Source organism: Amblyomma maculatum, chromosome 5 (assembly GCF_055883805.1).
Source record: "Amblyomma maculatum isolate TAMU_Amacu chromosome 5, ASM5588380v1, whole genome shotgun sequence".
NCBI lineage: Eukaryota > Metazoa > Arthropoda > Arachnida > Ixodida > Ixodidae > Amblyomma > Amblyomma maculatum.
Window position 1 is genome coordinate 139,131,364 of NC_139348.1, and position 18,631 is coordinate 139,149,994.

Sequence of the window (18,631 nt, forward strand, 5' to 3'; positions counted from 1 at the left end):
ACCTACTTTTTCCCTGCCTTGACATTGAAGTCGCCCATTAGTACAGTATACTGCGTCCTTCCTTTCTGCATTGCCAAATCTACATCTCGGTAGAAGCTTTCAACAGCCTGGTCATCATGACTACATGTAGGTGCGTAAGCCTGTGCAACCTTCACTTTATACCGCTTATTAAGCTTAATTAAGAGGCCTGCCACCCTCTCATTATTGCTATAGAATTCATCTATATTACCAGCTATATACTTATCTACAAGGAAACCTACACTCCTAGTTCTCACTTCTCCGGTAAACCTCGATAGCACAGTACATGCCTGTTCTTCAGTACAGTATATGCTAAGCCCTATGACATCCCATTTCATACCCTATAGTTCCTCTAACAGTACTTTAAACCAGCTTCACTAGCTAGGGTTCTAGCGTTAAACATTGCCAGGGTCAGTTTCTAATGGTGGCCTGTGTATATATATATATATATATATATATATATATATATGTATATATATATATATATATATATATATATATATATATATATATATATATATATATATATATATATATATATATATATATATATATATATATACATATATATATATATATATATATATATATATATATATATATATATATATATATATATATATATATATATATATATATATATATATATATATATATATATATATATATATATATATATATATATATATAAACTTATAGGAGGTGACACACGGTGGAAAAAACAACATTTTAATCCGACGTTTCGGCCGGGGTCCGGCCTTGCTTTGTCAGGAATGTAGGAGGCCGGACCCCGGCCGAAACGTCGGATTAAAGTGTTGTTTTTTCCACCGTGTGTCACCTCCTATAAGTTTATGCCCTACCGGACCCATTCGAGCTTCAATCCCCTCCCTATATAGTTACAGGTTCTTCACTCTGCCACAACCTCAGGCACCGTAACGTCTTCTGCTGCACTGTACTCATTCGTGTCTCTCTAACGCGGATGATGAGTCCTTTGCCATTCGTCTGCCATTCGTCTGCGAACACGCTATACGGCCATGAAGGCGACATGCTAAGGTCCTTTATCTCGGAAAGATACACTTCGTTTTACAGATCCCGTCTCAGCACTCAATCCGTCATGCGCACTGCACAATTATTCGATGTACTGGAATGGCTGTTCTGCCTTGAAAGGCTTAGTAGGCCAGACATCTTTTAACCTGACTTTGCAATACGCACGCTTCTAATATCGGAGCGTTGCTTTCAACGAAGTGTTCCTTCATTTGACTTCTCCCTTTTCAGCCAGATGTAGAAGTGAATAGTGCAGTGTAAGACTGAGCAACGATGATGATCATGATTTGATTCTAATGACGATAGGAAAACTAAGTTGGCCAGCTTCATTCACACTAGGAGTACGTTATAAGGCAAATGTTAACAGTTCGCCTAACTTCTGCAGGATTGCTTCGTACGTTTTTTACCATACGCTGCCGTGGAATGGGTTTGATGGGCGCTTGTAAAAGGAACCTATGTAAATGACATCCACTTCCCTAGGCGTCCGCCACACGCCTCGCAGAGTTTCCCGGTATTGCCTTCACTGCGAACAAAGCACCGCAAGACCCGACAGAACCGTTTATGCTTAATTATCGCTCGAGTGGGCATTAACTGTCCGTTACCGCAAATTACCGAGCCCGCGTAGACAGAGGTGCCCAAGGGGGTGGAGCGGAATACAGCGAAACGAACGCCGAGAAACGTATAAACGAGCCAGTCGTCACGAGACGCGTGCTCAAAGCGAGGACTAATTTCAGACTGACACAGCGTACGCTCCAGCTCCCTAAGGTGTCGCGGTGCGCACGCCTCCTTCCGCCGCGCGTCGAGGGCGCGCGCATCGAGGCACGGCTCTCCATGCACGGTAGCACGGCTAAGGGAGCACGACCGGTCTGCGCGCTCTCCCTCCGCCGCGCGTCGAGGGCGCGCGCATCGAGGCACGGCTCTCCATGCACGGTAGCACGGCTAAGGAAGCACGACCGGTCTGCGCGCTCTCCCTCCGCCGCGCGTCGAGGGCGCGCGCATCGAGGCACGGCTCTCCATGCACGGTAGCACGGCTAAGGGAGCACGACCGGTCTGCGCGCTCTCCCTCCGCCGCGCGTCGAGGGCGCGCGCATCGAGGCACGGCTCTCCATGCACGGTAGCACGGCTAAGGGAGCACGACCGGTCTGCGCGCTCTCCCTCCGCCGCGCGTCGAGGGCGCGCGCATCGAGGCACGGCTCTCCATGCACGGTAGCACGGCTAAGGGAGCACGACCGGTCTGCGCGCTCTCCCTCCGCCGCGCATCGAGGGCGCGCGCATCGAGGCACGGCTCTCCATGCACGGTAGCACGGCTAAGGGAGCACGACCGGTCTGCGCGCTCTCCCTCCGCCGCGCGTCGAGGGCGCGCGCATCGAGGCACGGCTCTCCATGCACGGTAGCACGGCTAAGGGAGCACGACCGGTCTGCGCGCTCTCCCTCCGCCGCGCGTCGAGGGCGCGCGCATCGAGGCACGGCTCTCCATGCACGGTAGCACGGCTAAGGGAGCACGACCGGTCTGCGCGCTCTCCCTCCGCCGCGCGTCGAGGGCGCGCGCATCGAGGCACGGCTCTCCATGCACGGTAGCACGGCTAAGGGAGCACGACCGGTCTGCGCGCTCTCCCTCCGCCGCGCGTCGAGGGCGCGCGCATCGAGGCACGGCTCTCCATGCACGGTAGCGCGGCTAACTAGGCACGGCCGGTCTGCGCGCTCTCTCCGGCCGTGATCGAGACACCCTATCCGTTCCCGCCATTGGAGCGACTCAATGGAGCCAGTGGCCGGCACTCACCCGGAAAGCCAGGACGCTGACCACCCGCGGGTGCTGCGGCGGCGGCAAATCTTTCGAAGCCCTGCGCTGCATAGGGATTCTGCCTGTGGGGCATGTTTATGCGGGCTCCGCTTCGCCGCTCGTTCTTGTTTAATTTCCCGTGCCCATGAGCTGAGGCGAAACTCTAAGCCTCCTTCGTAGCCCTGCGGTCACACGTAGCGGCCTGCTCGCGAAAGTCGGCCCTCGCGGGCTCTTCTCTTACTCTTTATTCATTATTCATTGGAAAGACAGCACAGAGAGTGCCCTTTTCCTTTGCCCTTAATTGTGCAAACGGAAGCGCAAATGTTGCACTGTAACAAGGATGCACAGCCCGCGGCAGAACGATAAAGAAAAGTTTACTTACTTAACCATTTATAATGTGTCTGTGCCTCCACTGGTGGGTTATTACGTAAGGAGGCATTCTGTTGAACCATTATTCATTCATTACCTTCTTCATTATTCTTCATTACCTCGCTTTTTCTAATCATGATTTTAATTAGGGAAGTGCTACTCACCTATGTAGACTACAACTAAAATAGAATTTCTGATCATTGCTAATAAAATGAATTGAAATAAAACGTTATCAGTTATTTCGCCTTTATAATGCTTTGTTTAGTTCCGTTATGGCGTTTAACGTCACAACGAGATTCCGGCTATGAGGGATGTCATAGTGGAGGGCTTCGGATTAATTCCGGACACCTGGAATTGTTTAACGTGCGCTGAGGACGTAGAGTATTCGCATGCCATTGTGCCTCACCTTCATCGAGATGTGGCTCCACGGGCCAGGTCTAATTCCCGGGAAACGTGAATCAGTAGTAGAGTGCCTTAACCACTGATCCAGTGCGGCGATAAGTGCTGTAATAAGTGATGACTCATGACTAAACGCCTTGTTCAGAGCATGGCTTCAAAAGGAGGAGGCCAAGAGCAGGAAGGGCATCAGGACTACTAAAAAGTTTAGACCCGGTTCCCCCGACCGCATTATCATCAGATCACTTTAAAGGGGCACTGGGAGGGTGTCCGCCGGGGGTAACAGAAGCTGACGATTCTGACAGATGATAATTTGCTTATCATCTCCCTGGAAAAATATTTGGTCTCGCGTGTGTAGCACCGGAGGTATCGGTGAATGAAAACAGCCTCCACATATTCCCTCTTTACTCATATACCAGGCGAGAGGGAAATACGTAAACAGAACAGATCGGAGCTTTTATTTCGACGGAGAGAGGGAGAGACAGAGAAATTTTAAATCAAGAGCCCGTGTAACGTCTACAAGAAAGTCACTTATACGTAAACATTTTAATTTGTTTCTTTTCAATAAATTACACCAGTTCAGATTTAACTTTTTATATTAATTTGATGTTCTAAAGTTGGAAATAAGTGTTCACAAGCAAGCTTTGTACATGAATAAAAATCCTGCGCAACAGGCCACATGACTTTCAATAGCACTCTTTTGGTGTCCCTCTCAGAGGACAACTCCTTTTAAGAACTTTGATGCATTTAGCTTTGGCACCCGGATTGGAATTGCATCCGCGAAAATTTGGCGTGCAAGCACCAGAACTAATTTATGCATCGATAGCGTGACAAGCCTATACGGGAGCCGGTGTTATTCCCAGCACCTTGCGCCGGGCCTGCCTGTAGAATGAACCGCGTCCTTCTTCTCTCGTTCACGGTGAAAAGGTTAACGGGCCAGGGCTCGGCTTGCGAAGGTCATCCTGCGTGCTGGAATTGGAAACGCTCCGTTTCATGTAGCCTATATAGTTTCCTTCTATTCTCAGAATCATGCCGGGAGACGTCCTTGGGAACCGGGATGATCTTTCCTATGCACCGAGTGCGGCAACTAGGAGATTCGGGTGGGAAATTGTTGGCAATGTTGTGGAGCATTGGAAAAGGACATGTACTTTGGAGTGCACGTTTCTATTACGGTGGTGTTTAGTAGGCGACTGGTGCTTGCTTTTTGATTCCGCGTGCAACTTTTCACACTATTGGCCTAGACGAAATAGACGTCATTCATTCAAACGAGGAGTATTTTGTAAGTCTACCTGTTTTAGGGTAAAAACCGCTTTTACTCCATTGTTGCACCCTGAAACGATTTTCGTAGCAAGCTTAAACCTATTCTAATACGTGCTGCTCTGACATTGTAGTTTTCTTGTGCACTGAGCTGAATCACACTACAAACGAATATCGATTCCGTTTGCAATACGGGTCTTATCTGATGATTTCAGACCTATTAAAGTGAAACCCTTTATAGGCTCATGAGTGTGGATAGAATTTGCATGCAAGTCTCAAACCATCACTGCCGAGAAATGAATTGATTGATCAGTAAAATAATGGTTGTATGAGGTACAAGGTGATAAAATGTGTCGTCTGGGAGCAAAAGATTATCGATGTGAAATAGTTAGTCAATTAATTGGAGCTAAAATGTCAATTAGACTTTCAAACCTGACACTAAGTGCGGGATAGAAGCGTCTCCATTGTAAATTACCTTTCTGTATTACCTTTCTGTGAAATATTTACTATTTTTCGCTCACAACGCTTTTGAAGGGTGCAAATAGAAAATGTATCGAATATAAATGCTGAACCGGGCTAGTGATTTTGAAGTTTAACTCATTCTACAGTATGTACTGTGATGACCAGCACGCAACTTTAGACAATGCATTGACTGTAAACGTCGAACTCTATTACAGTCCTCAAATGGCCGACGGCTTGCTCGCTTAAATGCGAACATTCTTTCATAAGAAACCTATAAATTCTTGAAGGAGCGTTCTTACCCAAGAGAGGCTTCCTTGCGCATTGGCAAAGTCTTCATCGTCCGGCTAGTCGGGAGATGATCTCGAAAGCCAGCATCAGTAATGATATCACTTTGGTTCAAGCATCTTACAATAAAATCGAGAGCAACTAAAGTAATAAATAATCGAGTGTATTTTTAGAGTTATCTTCTCCTCTAATCTTCCTTGACTGGATATATAGAATCGCATGAAAAGCAGTAGGAAATAATAGTAAACAATAAACGGAATAACAACTGAGTAAAATTTCCCTTTCACTAAAGAGGTAATAACTGCAGATAATAATGCATATATTACTCGAACTGTCATGACCGTCACCAAGAAAATAAATTCGTTTCAGCTGACTTACTTTCACAATGGGCAAAGCGGAGTCAGAGTAGATTCATCAACAGTGAGCAAGAGCTCTTCAAAGGACCATATTAAAAATCAAATACTAGTGCTCCCGTTTTGCCCCTTTCTCTGTTTACATCTCCGTCGTCTTAAGCGCTTTTAACTTTATAACGACCTCGAGGTATTTGTCGCTGGAATCACTGATCTTCTCTCTCTCTCTCTATCCCCTTCTCCCTGCCATGTTTCTGCCGCAGACGCCAGCTGCGATGGCGGCGCCCCACACCGGCGGTGCTTCCTCAAGTCCCGCTCCTCCGGAACCGGAAGCGGCACCCGCCACGGGCCATCAGGTCGCGATCCTCCTCGGCCGACAGCAGCCGAGTGCACGGACAGCAGCAGCGAAGATGACGACGACGATGAAGAGGAGGACGACGAAGAGTACGACGACGAGTACGGTGAGTCAGCATTTTTTTTTGTACACCACTTTGAGCATGGGTTCCGCCAATGCGCTGTCATGACTTCACTGAAGCCATACACACAAACAATTGAACGAAACACAAAGGAAGGAACACGGGCACTGCATACGACTCATTTATTGTTGTTGCGAATGTAGGGGGGCAGAAAAGAAAGTGCATAGACCTGTCAAGCGGCTGTCTGCGCCAGAGGACATCATCATCATCATCATCATCATCATCATCATCATCATCATCATCATCATCATCATCATCATCATCATCATCATCATCATGACCCACCGCTGCCTCGTGCGGACAGAGGAGAATTGAAAGACATAAGGGAAAAAAGGAAGAAAAAGATGCGCGTCGCAATAACCTTCACAGACATATTTTAGCTCAAAAAGACGGGACGACAGACAGACAAGACGAACACAGCCACTATTGTCCTGTCTTTTTGTGCTAAAGTATGCGTGTAAAGTGCTAACATAAACTAGTCCAACATTAAACCCTTTTGTAGTCTCAACGGCCGTCGTGTGCGCCAACGAAACACCTCGCCATTCAATGTGCCTTCGAGAACTTCGTGTCATCGAGACCAGACTGTGGTGACCCTGAGGTTCGCAGGCAGCCATGGAGGAGTCCCGCTCTGGAATTAGTGCTTCAGTAGCGTTTCCTAGACTTTCACAGGAAGCCATGGAGGAGTTAAACCACAGCAAACCATCTCTGATCATGCTTGATCGAGCTGCTGTTCATTAAACTAGGTTGTCTATACGAGTCTATAACCTCGATGGCTTAGCAACGCAGCATACCCGAGCATAACATAGCTTTCGCTAGCATAATCGGACTGAGCAAAGCTTAGCGCGGCTAAGCCGCGTTTATAAGCCACAGACATTGTTTTAACGGAAGTGAGAGAGAAATCTTATCTCGCTTCCATAGAGGGCGAGGAAACCATTTTCATAGTCTACCCTATGCCACAGCCCGCTGCGTCAAACAGGTGTAGGCATGACTTAGTGGTGCAAGGACTTACGTATTCAAACTCGAACAAATACCTTGTACTATGCTCTTTTTTCGAGAAGGCTGGAAACATTGAACTTGGCTAACTGAACTCAGCAAGAACCTTAAAAGCCATTATCAAGGACCTAACGCGCCTTCTCACCAGCTGCACATCGCCTCTCCCATGTCACTCACCGCACCACTTCATACGAAGAGGCGTGTGGGCGCGTGTTTCGATCGATCGTGGAGTTAGGCTTTTGGGCCTAGAGCTTTTTTTTTGACTTCATGCGTCGCTCATTAGGCCAGGAAGCGCTGCAACAGCTTCACTTTGGCGTTTTACTGACAAGCCCCGCCGGGGTGGTGCAGTGGTAAGACGCCCGACCACTGTGCCGGAGTTCCCGGGATCGAATCCCGGCCTCGGCGGCTGCGTTTCGATGGAGGCGAAACGAAGTGGCGTCCGTGTGCTGTGCGATGTCAGCGCACGTTAAAGATCCCCAGGTGGTCGAAATTACACCGTAGCCCTCCACTACGGCCCCCTTTCTCTCTATCCACTTTCACTCCCACCTTCATCCCTTCCCTTACGGCGCGGTTCAGGTGTCCACAGAGCAAGTGTGACAGATACTGCGCCTTTCCCTTCCTATGAACCAACCAACCAACCAACTGACAATCTAAACTCTCGAATGTGTGCGGAGTCCGTCGCCCCAGTCAAATGGTTGAGAGTGAGCATAGAGGGGGGGGGGGGGTCGCTAGAAAGCAAATACGCAGGCCTACTAGCTACGTGTAGAGAATATATCGCACCCATATTATCGGGGCTGCAATTTGTCCTTTTACTTTTTTATCTAGCTCCAAAATGCAAATAATGAAAGCGAACAAGACAACTTTTTTGTTTTTCACGAGCTTTGCTTACCAGGGACAACAAAGCGTGTGTAGAAAACGGAACTCGACCTTTCTAGATTTTTCTGTTGTGGTTACTTTTTCGACCGGCGTCGGCTTCAACGGTTCTGCAATGTGGGCCTCCGACCACTCCGACTACTGTCTCAACCACTCGTGTGTTTGCTCGCACACACACCGCCGGCAGTGTGTGTTTGCAATCTGTCCAAAGAGTTCGCACATGCAGGCACGAAGCGTGACTGTGCAAGAGTGGCTCATATCAAGGAGTTCCAGCTGAAGCGTCCTCTTTCTATTGTTCTTTTTTTTTTTTATATCCCAGATCAGACATTTTTCCTTATTTTCGAAAGGAGGAAGGGAAGAGTTCGAACTGCCCCTAGTGTGCCAGGGACGAAGTAAATATTTTCGGACCACTCAGTTTCTTTTTGTTTTTCTTTGCGTTTTTACACACCTGTTATAAAACCACACAGATAGCTCACTACCATTATGCACAGGAGTTTGCGTACCCTGGTGTAAAACCGGCCGCTTCTGCCCGGTTTCGGTGGAGGTAAAACTTGAGGCACCTGAGTGCTTTTCGATGTCAGGGCACGTTAGAGCACCCCACGTGGTCTAATAAATAAGCCCGGGGCATCGAATATGGCGCTCCTCATAGCCTAAGTGGCTCTGAGTGGTTAAATGTTTATACCTATACTACACTTCTTAATTGCTGTGTTTGCAAGTGTGGGCATACTGCTGAAATGTTAACCGTAATTGCTTACCTACTACTCTAGAAGCCGTAGAAAACGGCATTCGGGTACAGTTTTAGAGAAACTCACCTGACGGGTGCTTTTTTGTCGGGGATGGTATGCATCTTAGTACGTGTAATAACTTTTAATCCCCCTTTTTTGTTTTACATAAACCTTTTTAGCTTCCAAACTGCTGAAGAATCTCTCTTCGGTTTCATTACACAATGACAAGCCTATGTAAGCATAAACTGGCACTAGTTTTAATTACTTTTTGAAGTTGCAGTCGTTTGTTGAGAACCGCTAGAGACTGACACGCGTCTTGAAAATCTTGCCACTGTGTGCCGTGGCTGGCCAGATACTGTGTTCACGTGTGGCGACACTGTTCGACAAGAAGCTGTGTGGGAATTTGGCACGCGAGATAGAGTAATGCTTAATTTTAATGCGAGACTATTATATTTCTTGTCGCCAAGGAAACTCCGAGTCGTCTAAAAATGTGGGCCCCGAAAGTGCTCTTAACAACGCGCGACGTGATTAACAGAAGTCATAGCAACCCTCTGTTGACGAGTCCGAACACCCAAAAAATGTCCGGATCTAACTAAATATTTCCAAAGTCTACCATGATCCATACCTGAAATTTGGGATGGGCCTCGAAATTTCGACTGTTTCGGGCCATGAAATCGCGTGTTAAAAAAAAAAAAAGTCGCATACATAGCAAGTAAGCGTCTTCAAGCATCCTTAAGATTTTTTTCTGTTGTTAGAAACTATAAAATTGTCTCTCAACGATAAGAACATATATCTCAAAATTCTTGCGCATTCGTTTAGCTATATATCGTTTATTGTTCTTGTTGCAGCGTGCTTGCGATATAGTCAACATTATACTTCTCTGCAAACCACCATGCGCTTTTCTTACTCCATTAACCAAGATTTAAGTCATGTTCAATCGTTTTTTGTGTTTGTTGTTGTAACTGCGACGCTCAATAGTGAAAATTCAGTCCATGAAATACATTGTAGATATGGTGTGTCCCTATTTAATATACAAGTTCCCGTCGCTGTTTGTCGAGTGCCTCATTTTTGAAAATAATGAGAATTCTTACACTGACTGTGCTGTTCAAGAAGGTATAATGCAAAATTACGTGGGTAATTACCGTCCTTTCTTTTTACCACCTATATTTCCTGGAGGTTTAATTTGTCCGAATTCAGATCGCTTGCTTCCTCTGTAAACAAACATTAATCATATCAGTGCGGTTTTGGTTTCGGAAAAACAAACATACAGAGTTGGCCTTACGACATCTGATACATTTATGTATTATAATTCAAACAAATATTTTTATAATTTCTGTCTATGCAGATTTCGCTAAAGCATTTGATCACATTAGTCCCCACGCGCACTTCAAAAGCTTTAAATGAGAAAATGCGTGGACATTTAGCCAGAACCTTCTCTCTTATTTAGTACCGCGTGTACTATTACATATCTCTTTATAGAGATAACATATACAAATAGAGAGCCAGGTGGAGAGCCCCGTCATGGTGGTGCATTGATTAGGGCGCTCTAATACTGTGTCCGAAGGATACGGGATCGAATCCTGCAGCCGCGGCAACCGCTTCTCGATTGAAGCGAAAAACAAGGTTGCCGTGTGCTGTGTGGCGTCAGGGCACGTTAAAAAAGTAAAGGTGGTCGAAATATCCTGGGCCCTCCACTACAGCGTCTCTCACAGCTTGAGTCGCTTTGGGGCGTTAAACCAACTAAACCAAACCAGATGTTTCACACTGAAACGGCTCTTCAAAAACTTTTTGCAAGACTCACACATTCACTTACTCGAAACGTTGTCTCGTAATAATAGTCCGGTAATATATTTATTTCTATCAACAATCTTCAAGACGTCACATAGATACTTGAGAAATTGAAAAATCTCATAATGCCATGAAAGAAAAAATGGACTAAAATACAGAGCAGAATCGCTCCGCACATTTATGGAATAATACAAGCCTTTTTATGAGGATTGCACAGCAATAAGCAGAACGCGAGGTCAGGGCTCTGTTTCTCTATATACGCAAGGCTGAACAATATTGCATTTCTTGTTTTATGAATAGATAAGGAATCACTAACTTAACCTTAAACCCATGAAATCATGAAGTCCTAATGTCAAGTGGCAAGGTATTGCAGAAATAATTGGACGTGAAATTACTTGTTTGCCCGGCACAATAAGTACGCACCTTCGGTAAGATAAATTATTGCTGAGTGAACGCACCACAATTAGCACCCAAAATAGAGTCCTCATGTGCAGTGCATTCGCAAATAAGCTTCTTGACATTTTTGAGCAACCAGACTTTCATGTTTTATTGAATAGGTTGTGTTACTGATGGAATACCACTAACGTTCTTATAGGATATACAGTTCGCTCGGTCGAAAAAGCGTCACCATCGACGCTGTGGTCGCCGTAACCCAGAACTGAGGAAGACGCGCCTTAAAGTTTCTAGAATTTTAATGTATCGGAAAAATTGACGCCGGCATGCGGTGGTCGCCGGAACTAACTGAAACCTGATACGCCGTTGCCAATTCAGATGGCGTCTCCGCGTTTTGAGTTTGAAAGTGACTTTCCAGTGAAAACTGGTCGGGTACATTGAGTTCTCATAGCGGGCCGGACGGCCGCATCACACAGCCCGCGTATTTGAGACTCCTGCTCTAAGGTATAGGTCAGCTCGTCCTGCACTCGTGTGTTTGGAATCGGGGATCGCGAAGCTCAATACGTTTGTCTGCATGACGAAGACGCACTTCGAGAGAGAAATTTGATCGGAAAAAATCTTACTTCCTATTTGGGCGAAGTTGAGATTGATCGCAGTCCATTAAGAAGTCCGCAAGGAATCCCTTAACCCCAGTCATGTCTATAATCGTGCCAACGAAACAATACAAAAAGGCGATGCTGGCAAACTCATTCCGCGCTGCTGTCATAAAGTGACGCACAGTGTGTTTGCTGGAGGCATCGACTGCATTAATTCATTGTAGTTCTGTCGTTGTGAAAAGTGCAGGAACGCAACATGACTCTCTCGAACGGTCATGCCTTTAGCCACTTAAACTACCCATCTGGCCTCTTCATTAGATATCGCCACTCAATCATTTTCGCATACACGGCACATGATAGGTTAATACACGGGAGGTTATTACACAGCTAGGTTGCATGCTTCTTGGGACCATCCTGTACCGCCCAGGAAACAGTACTTTATGAAGATTTGTCCCTAATAAGCCTATATGACAATAAGTGACATCTCATTATTTGTACATCTATTATTATTGCCTTAATAATAGTATCTCTAAGCAACAAAAAACCTGAACAACCTAAGCTATAGCTTCAACAGCACTGCTGGAGATATAGCCATATATAATGAATACAGCATCTTCGAAAATTAATATATTAGAAAGCACAGATAAAGTAACTGATTCCCTTCACTTTATCGCTAAGCTTCACACTGGTATGCTTGAACACAGCCTCAAAATGAACCCTACAGTGCTTTTAATTTTTTTCTTAACCTATTTCTGAATCATATTCCACTCTAACGCTACAGTATCCGCATGATAAATCAGACTATCTCCGCCGTTCTCAGAACCTCGTTGGGAGCTCTTCAAAACCTTGTGGTAAAAACGACTTGCATAGAGTCACATCCATCTGACTATATATAGAAGGCCCGTTTGTCACTAAAGAGCAATATACCCGACGTTACGGAGCTCATAGTTAGCCACAACCAGCGAATCCGACCGTCTCGTATGCCTCCCTATAGTACACTCGGGGGCGAGTCACGCCGAATGCAGTGGACGGGTGGTGCGCACAAGACGTGCGTCCAGAAACAAATTGCTGCAATCCGTCCTGCTTAGGAAAAAAAGACAGACGGTCGGGGCCGCATAAATCAGTCGACCGGTTAGACAAGCGTGACATTATGAACTCCCGGGCGGAAGCGCTCTCTATCTCGATTGAGAGCCTCTGCCAATGCATAGGCTCTCAATCACACATAATAAAAGATGCTGGTTGTCCTTCCACATGACCAGCAGCGATAGGCTTGATCAGGATTCCGCTTTTTGATTTCGTTCGAGACAATTATTTGGTCAATATGCGTAGATCTTTGTGTAGAGAATCTTTTACCATCCTCTATAAGCTTCCTGAACTGGATTGCCTATACTAAGTGTCTAGAAAAGTGACTACGTGTCTAGGAAAGTGATGAGTGATTAGGAATTAGTGATTAAGCGAGCTGAAAAGTGCATGTTCGCGAAAGAATATCCTCAGTTTGAGCCACACACGCAGACATAAACAGAGCTTAGCAAAGAAAAAAACACTTGCTGGCGTATCAAATCGCATTTAACTGAGCTTAGTAAACGAGAGCCATATTTTTTTGCCTGTTTAAACGTAACGAGCCTTTCATAAACTACACGCGCGCATTCCTTACCAAGACGTCTCTTACGTTTTTTGACCTTTCGTGTCTTACTATTTAAAAATACCCTAGAGCCCATAAAGATAAAGGTCTACAGTTTTCCTGTCTAGACATAAGCTACGCACACTCAACGCCTTGCGTTGCATGGGCTTCCAGCTAGTTCTCAGCTCTATCAACCCGATAAATTCAGCGGATACGTTCTCAAATCATCATGGCTTAAGGAGCAAGTTGGCAAATATTCATCGTATGAATAACAAAGCTTAATTGCCGTTTTCTTGCCGAATGTCTAGGCTGTAAATATGACCGCTGTCCATGAATACAGCACAGTTGTAACAACAAACCAGCTCAGAATATTTCTGTCTGCGTATTCTCTGTGGCACGCAAATGTAATCGGGCAACTTTCCCGAAATTCAACAATTCGAACGAACATCCACGCGTTCACACACAAAAAAAAGAGAGAAAAAACAACAATTGGCGCCGAGTATACATATAGCATCGGTACGTTATTAAAGCGTATTGCTCAGAATCGCGAAGTCAGCAATGAGCGTGGGAAAATCAATTATCTGCGCCCCGAAAAGAAAGAGACAACTCAAGCAAGCTAGAGCTCCGTAAAAATGACGTGCGTTTACAGTTTGTTTGTTAGAGGTTCTTCCACGCTTCCCACGCACTAGCCTCAAGGCAATAAGCGGCACGCATCGCATGCAAAGTAGAATGATGACGTTCATCTGTGGCACTGTTCTTTTTCTTTCATTTTTATTAAAACCTATCTTCCATATTTCCTCCGCCGCCGCCGCCGCTTGCAACGAAGAATTTCGCAGCGTCGACTTTGTCGTGCCAAGCTGGAAAAGGCAGCCGCCGCTCTGAACTTTCAAAGAGAAATTTTTGAAGAGCACCAGTCGTCGTGCTTGTCGTTGTTGGAGATGAAAAGGAGCTCTGTGCGCTTCGCCTCGGCGATGCAGCAGCAGTAGCTTCCGTATGGTGCGCCATCATGATATATTACCTCTCGCAGAGAGATGGCCCTTTCGAGCGATTCATAAATGTTTGAAGCTTTTGCCCCGCGTGTCGACTTCGCTTCGCAGAGCCGTCGGGCAACAAGGCTGACAATGTCTCGTGCCGCTTTCCCGGATTCGTCGAACGGGATGATAGCGCTGTGCATACGCTGGCGAGGTGCTGTTTGTTGTTGTTGTTGTTGTTGTCGTCTCATGCGACCTGCCGCTTATATCAGGGGTATTAGAAAGATGAGAGGTCGCGAACTTCACCGAAAGAAGCGAGATGAAGCGAAGTTTTTGTACTGAGATGACGTCGGCTTGCATTCGCGTCAGTGATGAATCAGTGCGGATCTTCGTGTATAGCTGTTTGCATGACACTGAAAATTCTTCTTAATCTGACACGCGCCTCGAACCGAAGAGCAAGTCTCCGCATACTTTTCGTTGTGCTTAAACTCTGGCGTCATTAGAAAATTCCCCTTTGAAGGAAATTTGTCTTGCTGCTCGTAAATCTTTATTTTTCACATTTTCAGTGCCGAGGGCGCTAGGTATGGCCGCAATACACCGTGAACATAGTAAACTTCTTAGAATCCAGTTTTGAAATACTCATTTTTAGATGCATTCAATGTCATCGAGTGTAAGATATGGTCTTTCGAATGTACCTCCTGAGTCCCGATCTCCAAAAAGATTCGGATCTGAAGAGAAAATTCCACTTTGAAAGAGATTTTTCTTGCTCCTAAATCTTTATTTTTCACATTTTCAGTGGTGGGGCTGCTAGGTATGACTGCAACACGCCGTGAACGTATTAGGCTTCTTAGAATCCGGTTTTGAAACACTCCTTGCTAGCTGCATTCATGCCACCGAATGTACAATAGTCTTTTTTTCGAATGCGCTTTCTGCGTCTCGACCTTCAAAAAGATTCGGATCTTTTACTAAATCTCTCGGCAAGAATGACCGAACCAGACTTCTTAAGAAATACACAGAAGGGTTAGCTCGCCAAACCAAATTCAAATTTGTTTATTTTATTTTGTTTTATTTTCGAGGAGTTACAGTTTACGGTATCTCAAGGTCATGTTTTCCGCATTCCAATGTTTTGTGATTCATAGTTTCAAAACGACAATTAAGCGAGGCCGTCGCATAGCAACAGGCGCGAGGACATACCGTGGCGCCGCCTGTCGGAAGCGCACGAATGAAAAAATAAGTGGGGTAACACGCGTTGAACTGCTGCTGTAGGATGCTTTCCTAGGCAGTTTGGTTGCGCGTATTACGCTCCTTTGTTTATCTAATATACAGATCGACTTGGTCCTGTGTAAGCTAAAGTGGGAGCATACGAACCTCTCATTTGGCAAGAAAGCACTTCACTGAATCAGGTTTTTAACTACTATGACGACGACGCGCACCGGTTGCAGCATTGTTGTTGCTTTTACGAGAAAGAAAAAAGAAGACTGAAGCTGCCATAAAGCTAGTCAGAGGGAAGTCGTTACGTCACAGAATCCAAGTAATAATTTTCCTCTGCCAGAGTGTCAGGTGCCTGACAGATACTGAGCGCCTTCGAATAGCTACGGCAGAAGCGGTACCATTCGCCTGCTATCTTGAACGTTATGGACTTTGGAGAAGGCGTGGATTAAAATTTATAGCAAGTGTGAAAGACGTCGATTATTTTTATAACAAATGTGAAGAAGTGCATTCGCAGCAAATTCTTGCTCTCTTACTAAACCGTCATTGGCACTCTTGGTTTGGGCGAATATTTGTTTCCCCGCTCAAAACAGTTTTGTTGACGCATACCTAAGCACATCACAACATGCATGTAATGCTCTATTAAGACTTTTATCAGGGCTAGATGGTACATAGGGAAAGAAAAACAAGCGCACTAAGGATACACACAGATCGATAATAGAGTACCCTTTCCTGAAGCCTGCTTGATCATTTCCTTGATTGAAGTCTAAGATTGCCCTGACTCTGTAAGCGATTGCCTTACTGAATATCTTATACGTAATGAATAGTAAGCTGATTGGTCTGTAATTTATAAGATCCTTAGCGCCCCCTTTCTTATGAACAAAAATAATGTTGTGGTTCTTCCATGATTGCGGTACATCGATGACACCAGAAATTTCGTATACAGGGTGGTCATTTTTAGTACAATATCCCGTCCTTCAACAAATCTGTAATTACCTTATCCCCCCCCCCCCCCCATACATTCCCGCTTTAGTAGTTTTAAGGCTTTCTTAACCTCGTCCTTCGTCACTGGCGGCACGTCTGGCTGCTCTTCACTACTGCCAATCACATTATTCTGGAGACTACTACTGTATAAGTCAGTATAGATCTCGGCTACTCTATCATGTCCATACTCGTGATGATATTGCCCTTGTGCTTTACCGCATAGATCTGATTTTCGCCTATGCCTTCAGGGTGGACACTTCGACCGTGCCGTGGGGAGAGAGACAAATGTGGGAGTGAAAGGAGAAAGAGAAAAAAAACAGTGTTTTGTAGAATGAAGAGATTCTGCTTATACTGTTACGGAATGTGGGTGCTGCCCTCTGTGCAGGCCTCAGTGGTTCTCTGCTGTCTATGTCTCTCTTTCGTTCATATGTCGCGTACATTTGACTAGAGAATAAATGCAGTCCACGAACCTAGCTGCGGCTGACTTGTTCGATTCAGCGAACATCATCCCCAAAACTGCTAATCGCAAAATTAGTCATCCTTAATTCGGCAGTTCGTTATACTTATCATGGACACGGACGCGATACCGAGAGCCTGGCCTGCGCTAAACTCCGTCACTTAATGGTTGCTTCTTTAAGCTGAGAGACAAGCTCGTTGCGATGTTGCAACGCGTTCTCGACGAAAACAGCTAATGCGGCACAAGCGTGTGAGGTCGGTCCGTCGGCCACTTGCGACTCCTTGTAGCACCAACTAGACTTCTTGCAACTCCTCGTTGCGGCATCTAGAGACGTCTCGTCATCTCGGCTGCCGTTTTTCTCCTCTTTCCTTCGTCTTTCCTTCGTATTCTTTTTTCTAGAGATTATAACGGCCACCCTTTGCGCTCCAACGACAGTTGTTGTCTGAGATTAGGTGGCAGCAGGTGATTATGCTTACAAATATGAAAAAAATATTGACCTATTACTTCGCACACCTGTATAGCGCTCTCAAACTGCTGGCAGCGATATGTCGGGAAACAATCCCAGCAGCTGTATATATAGCATTGCACCATGGGAACGAGACCACGATATTGTTTGAGCACCGTGTCGGTTGCAAATGACAATGTCCACGCCGCGTTTAGCAGGACACATTAGTGGCTACTCTTTCTCCGTTTAACTATAACCTCTGCTAAAACTGAAGCATATAAAGTTTGCAAGAACATTTTTCTTCAAAATCTGATTGCCTTTTATAAGACCTATCCTAACCCTGTTCCCCGAGGACGCCTGTACCGCACGAAAATAGTTCGCCCGTGCGTTCACGACGGGCGCTAACCAGCTCAAGGCCAAGAATAATGCCTTCCTTCGCGTTCCTCCAAATCTCCGTTCTACCCTAACCTTTTACGCTCTACGTCTTATTCTGCTTGCTGGTCTGTAAGGCTTAGGCGGCCTGTCTGCAGCAAGCCTATAAGACTATAGGATCTTCCCTTTTGTCTTTTAACCTGCCTTCCTACCCGCCGTCTCGAGTCCTCGCTATCCCGCATGAGCTGTTCGCTCAACAGGGCTCACTTACTAAATGCGTGCAGCACGGCCAAAGCCACAACATAAAACCGCCAATCGGCGAGCTGGCTGGTAGCTGACTGGCCAATCAGGTACCGAAACGTTGATGACTGGCCTATCAGCGATCTTCTGATTAAGTGCGTTGTTAGTGGCCAGGGTTAAACTTAGAGGCTTGGGCATAGCTTATTAGCGAACAGCGCGGTACAGTGCAAATAGTATCGAAAGCGGCAACCTTAAGCGAAACACCCTTGAGCAACGGTGCACGCTTGTTCTAGAGGGATCAGAGTGGCGCCCTCTCGGAGTGCGTCTTACCTTGTCTTTCGCTTTCATCTCACACCTGAGTGACTCCATCGGCTCCCTGCCCCCTTGTGTTTCTCCTTACATGTCTCTTTTTCTCCCGATAAAAGAAAAACAAAATCTGTATTCTCATTGTTCCCGCGTACTTTTATTTGTGTAATCTTTGTTTATGTTCCTATCTAATATTGCTTGTCTCTCAACGATCCTTTTTT

General features: G+C 45.7%; 1 protein-coding gene across 1 annotated transcript in view; it reads left to right on the forward strand.

The window, feature by feature from the left end:
• Nucleotides 1–18,631, forward strand: part of LOC146189731 (uncharacterized) — a 215,371-nt gene that overhangs the window by 157,169 nt on the left and 39,571 nt on the right. Inside the window, exon 2 of the mRNA XM_084603317.1 lies at nt 6,225–6,422. Within this exon, the coding sequence (XP_084459443.1) occupies nt 6,225–6,422 (198 nt within the window). The remainder of the gene's footprint in view (nt 1–6,224; nt 6,423–18,631) is intronic.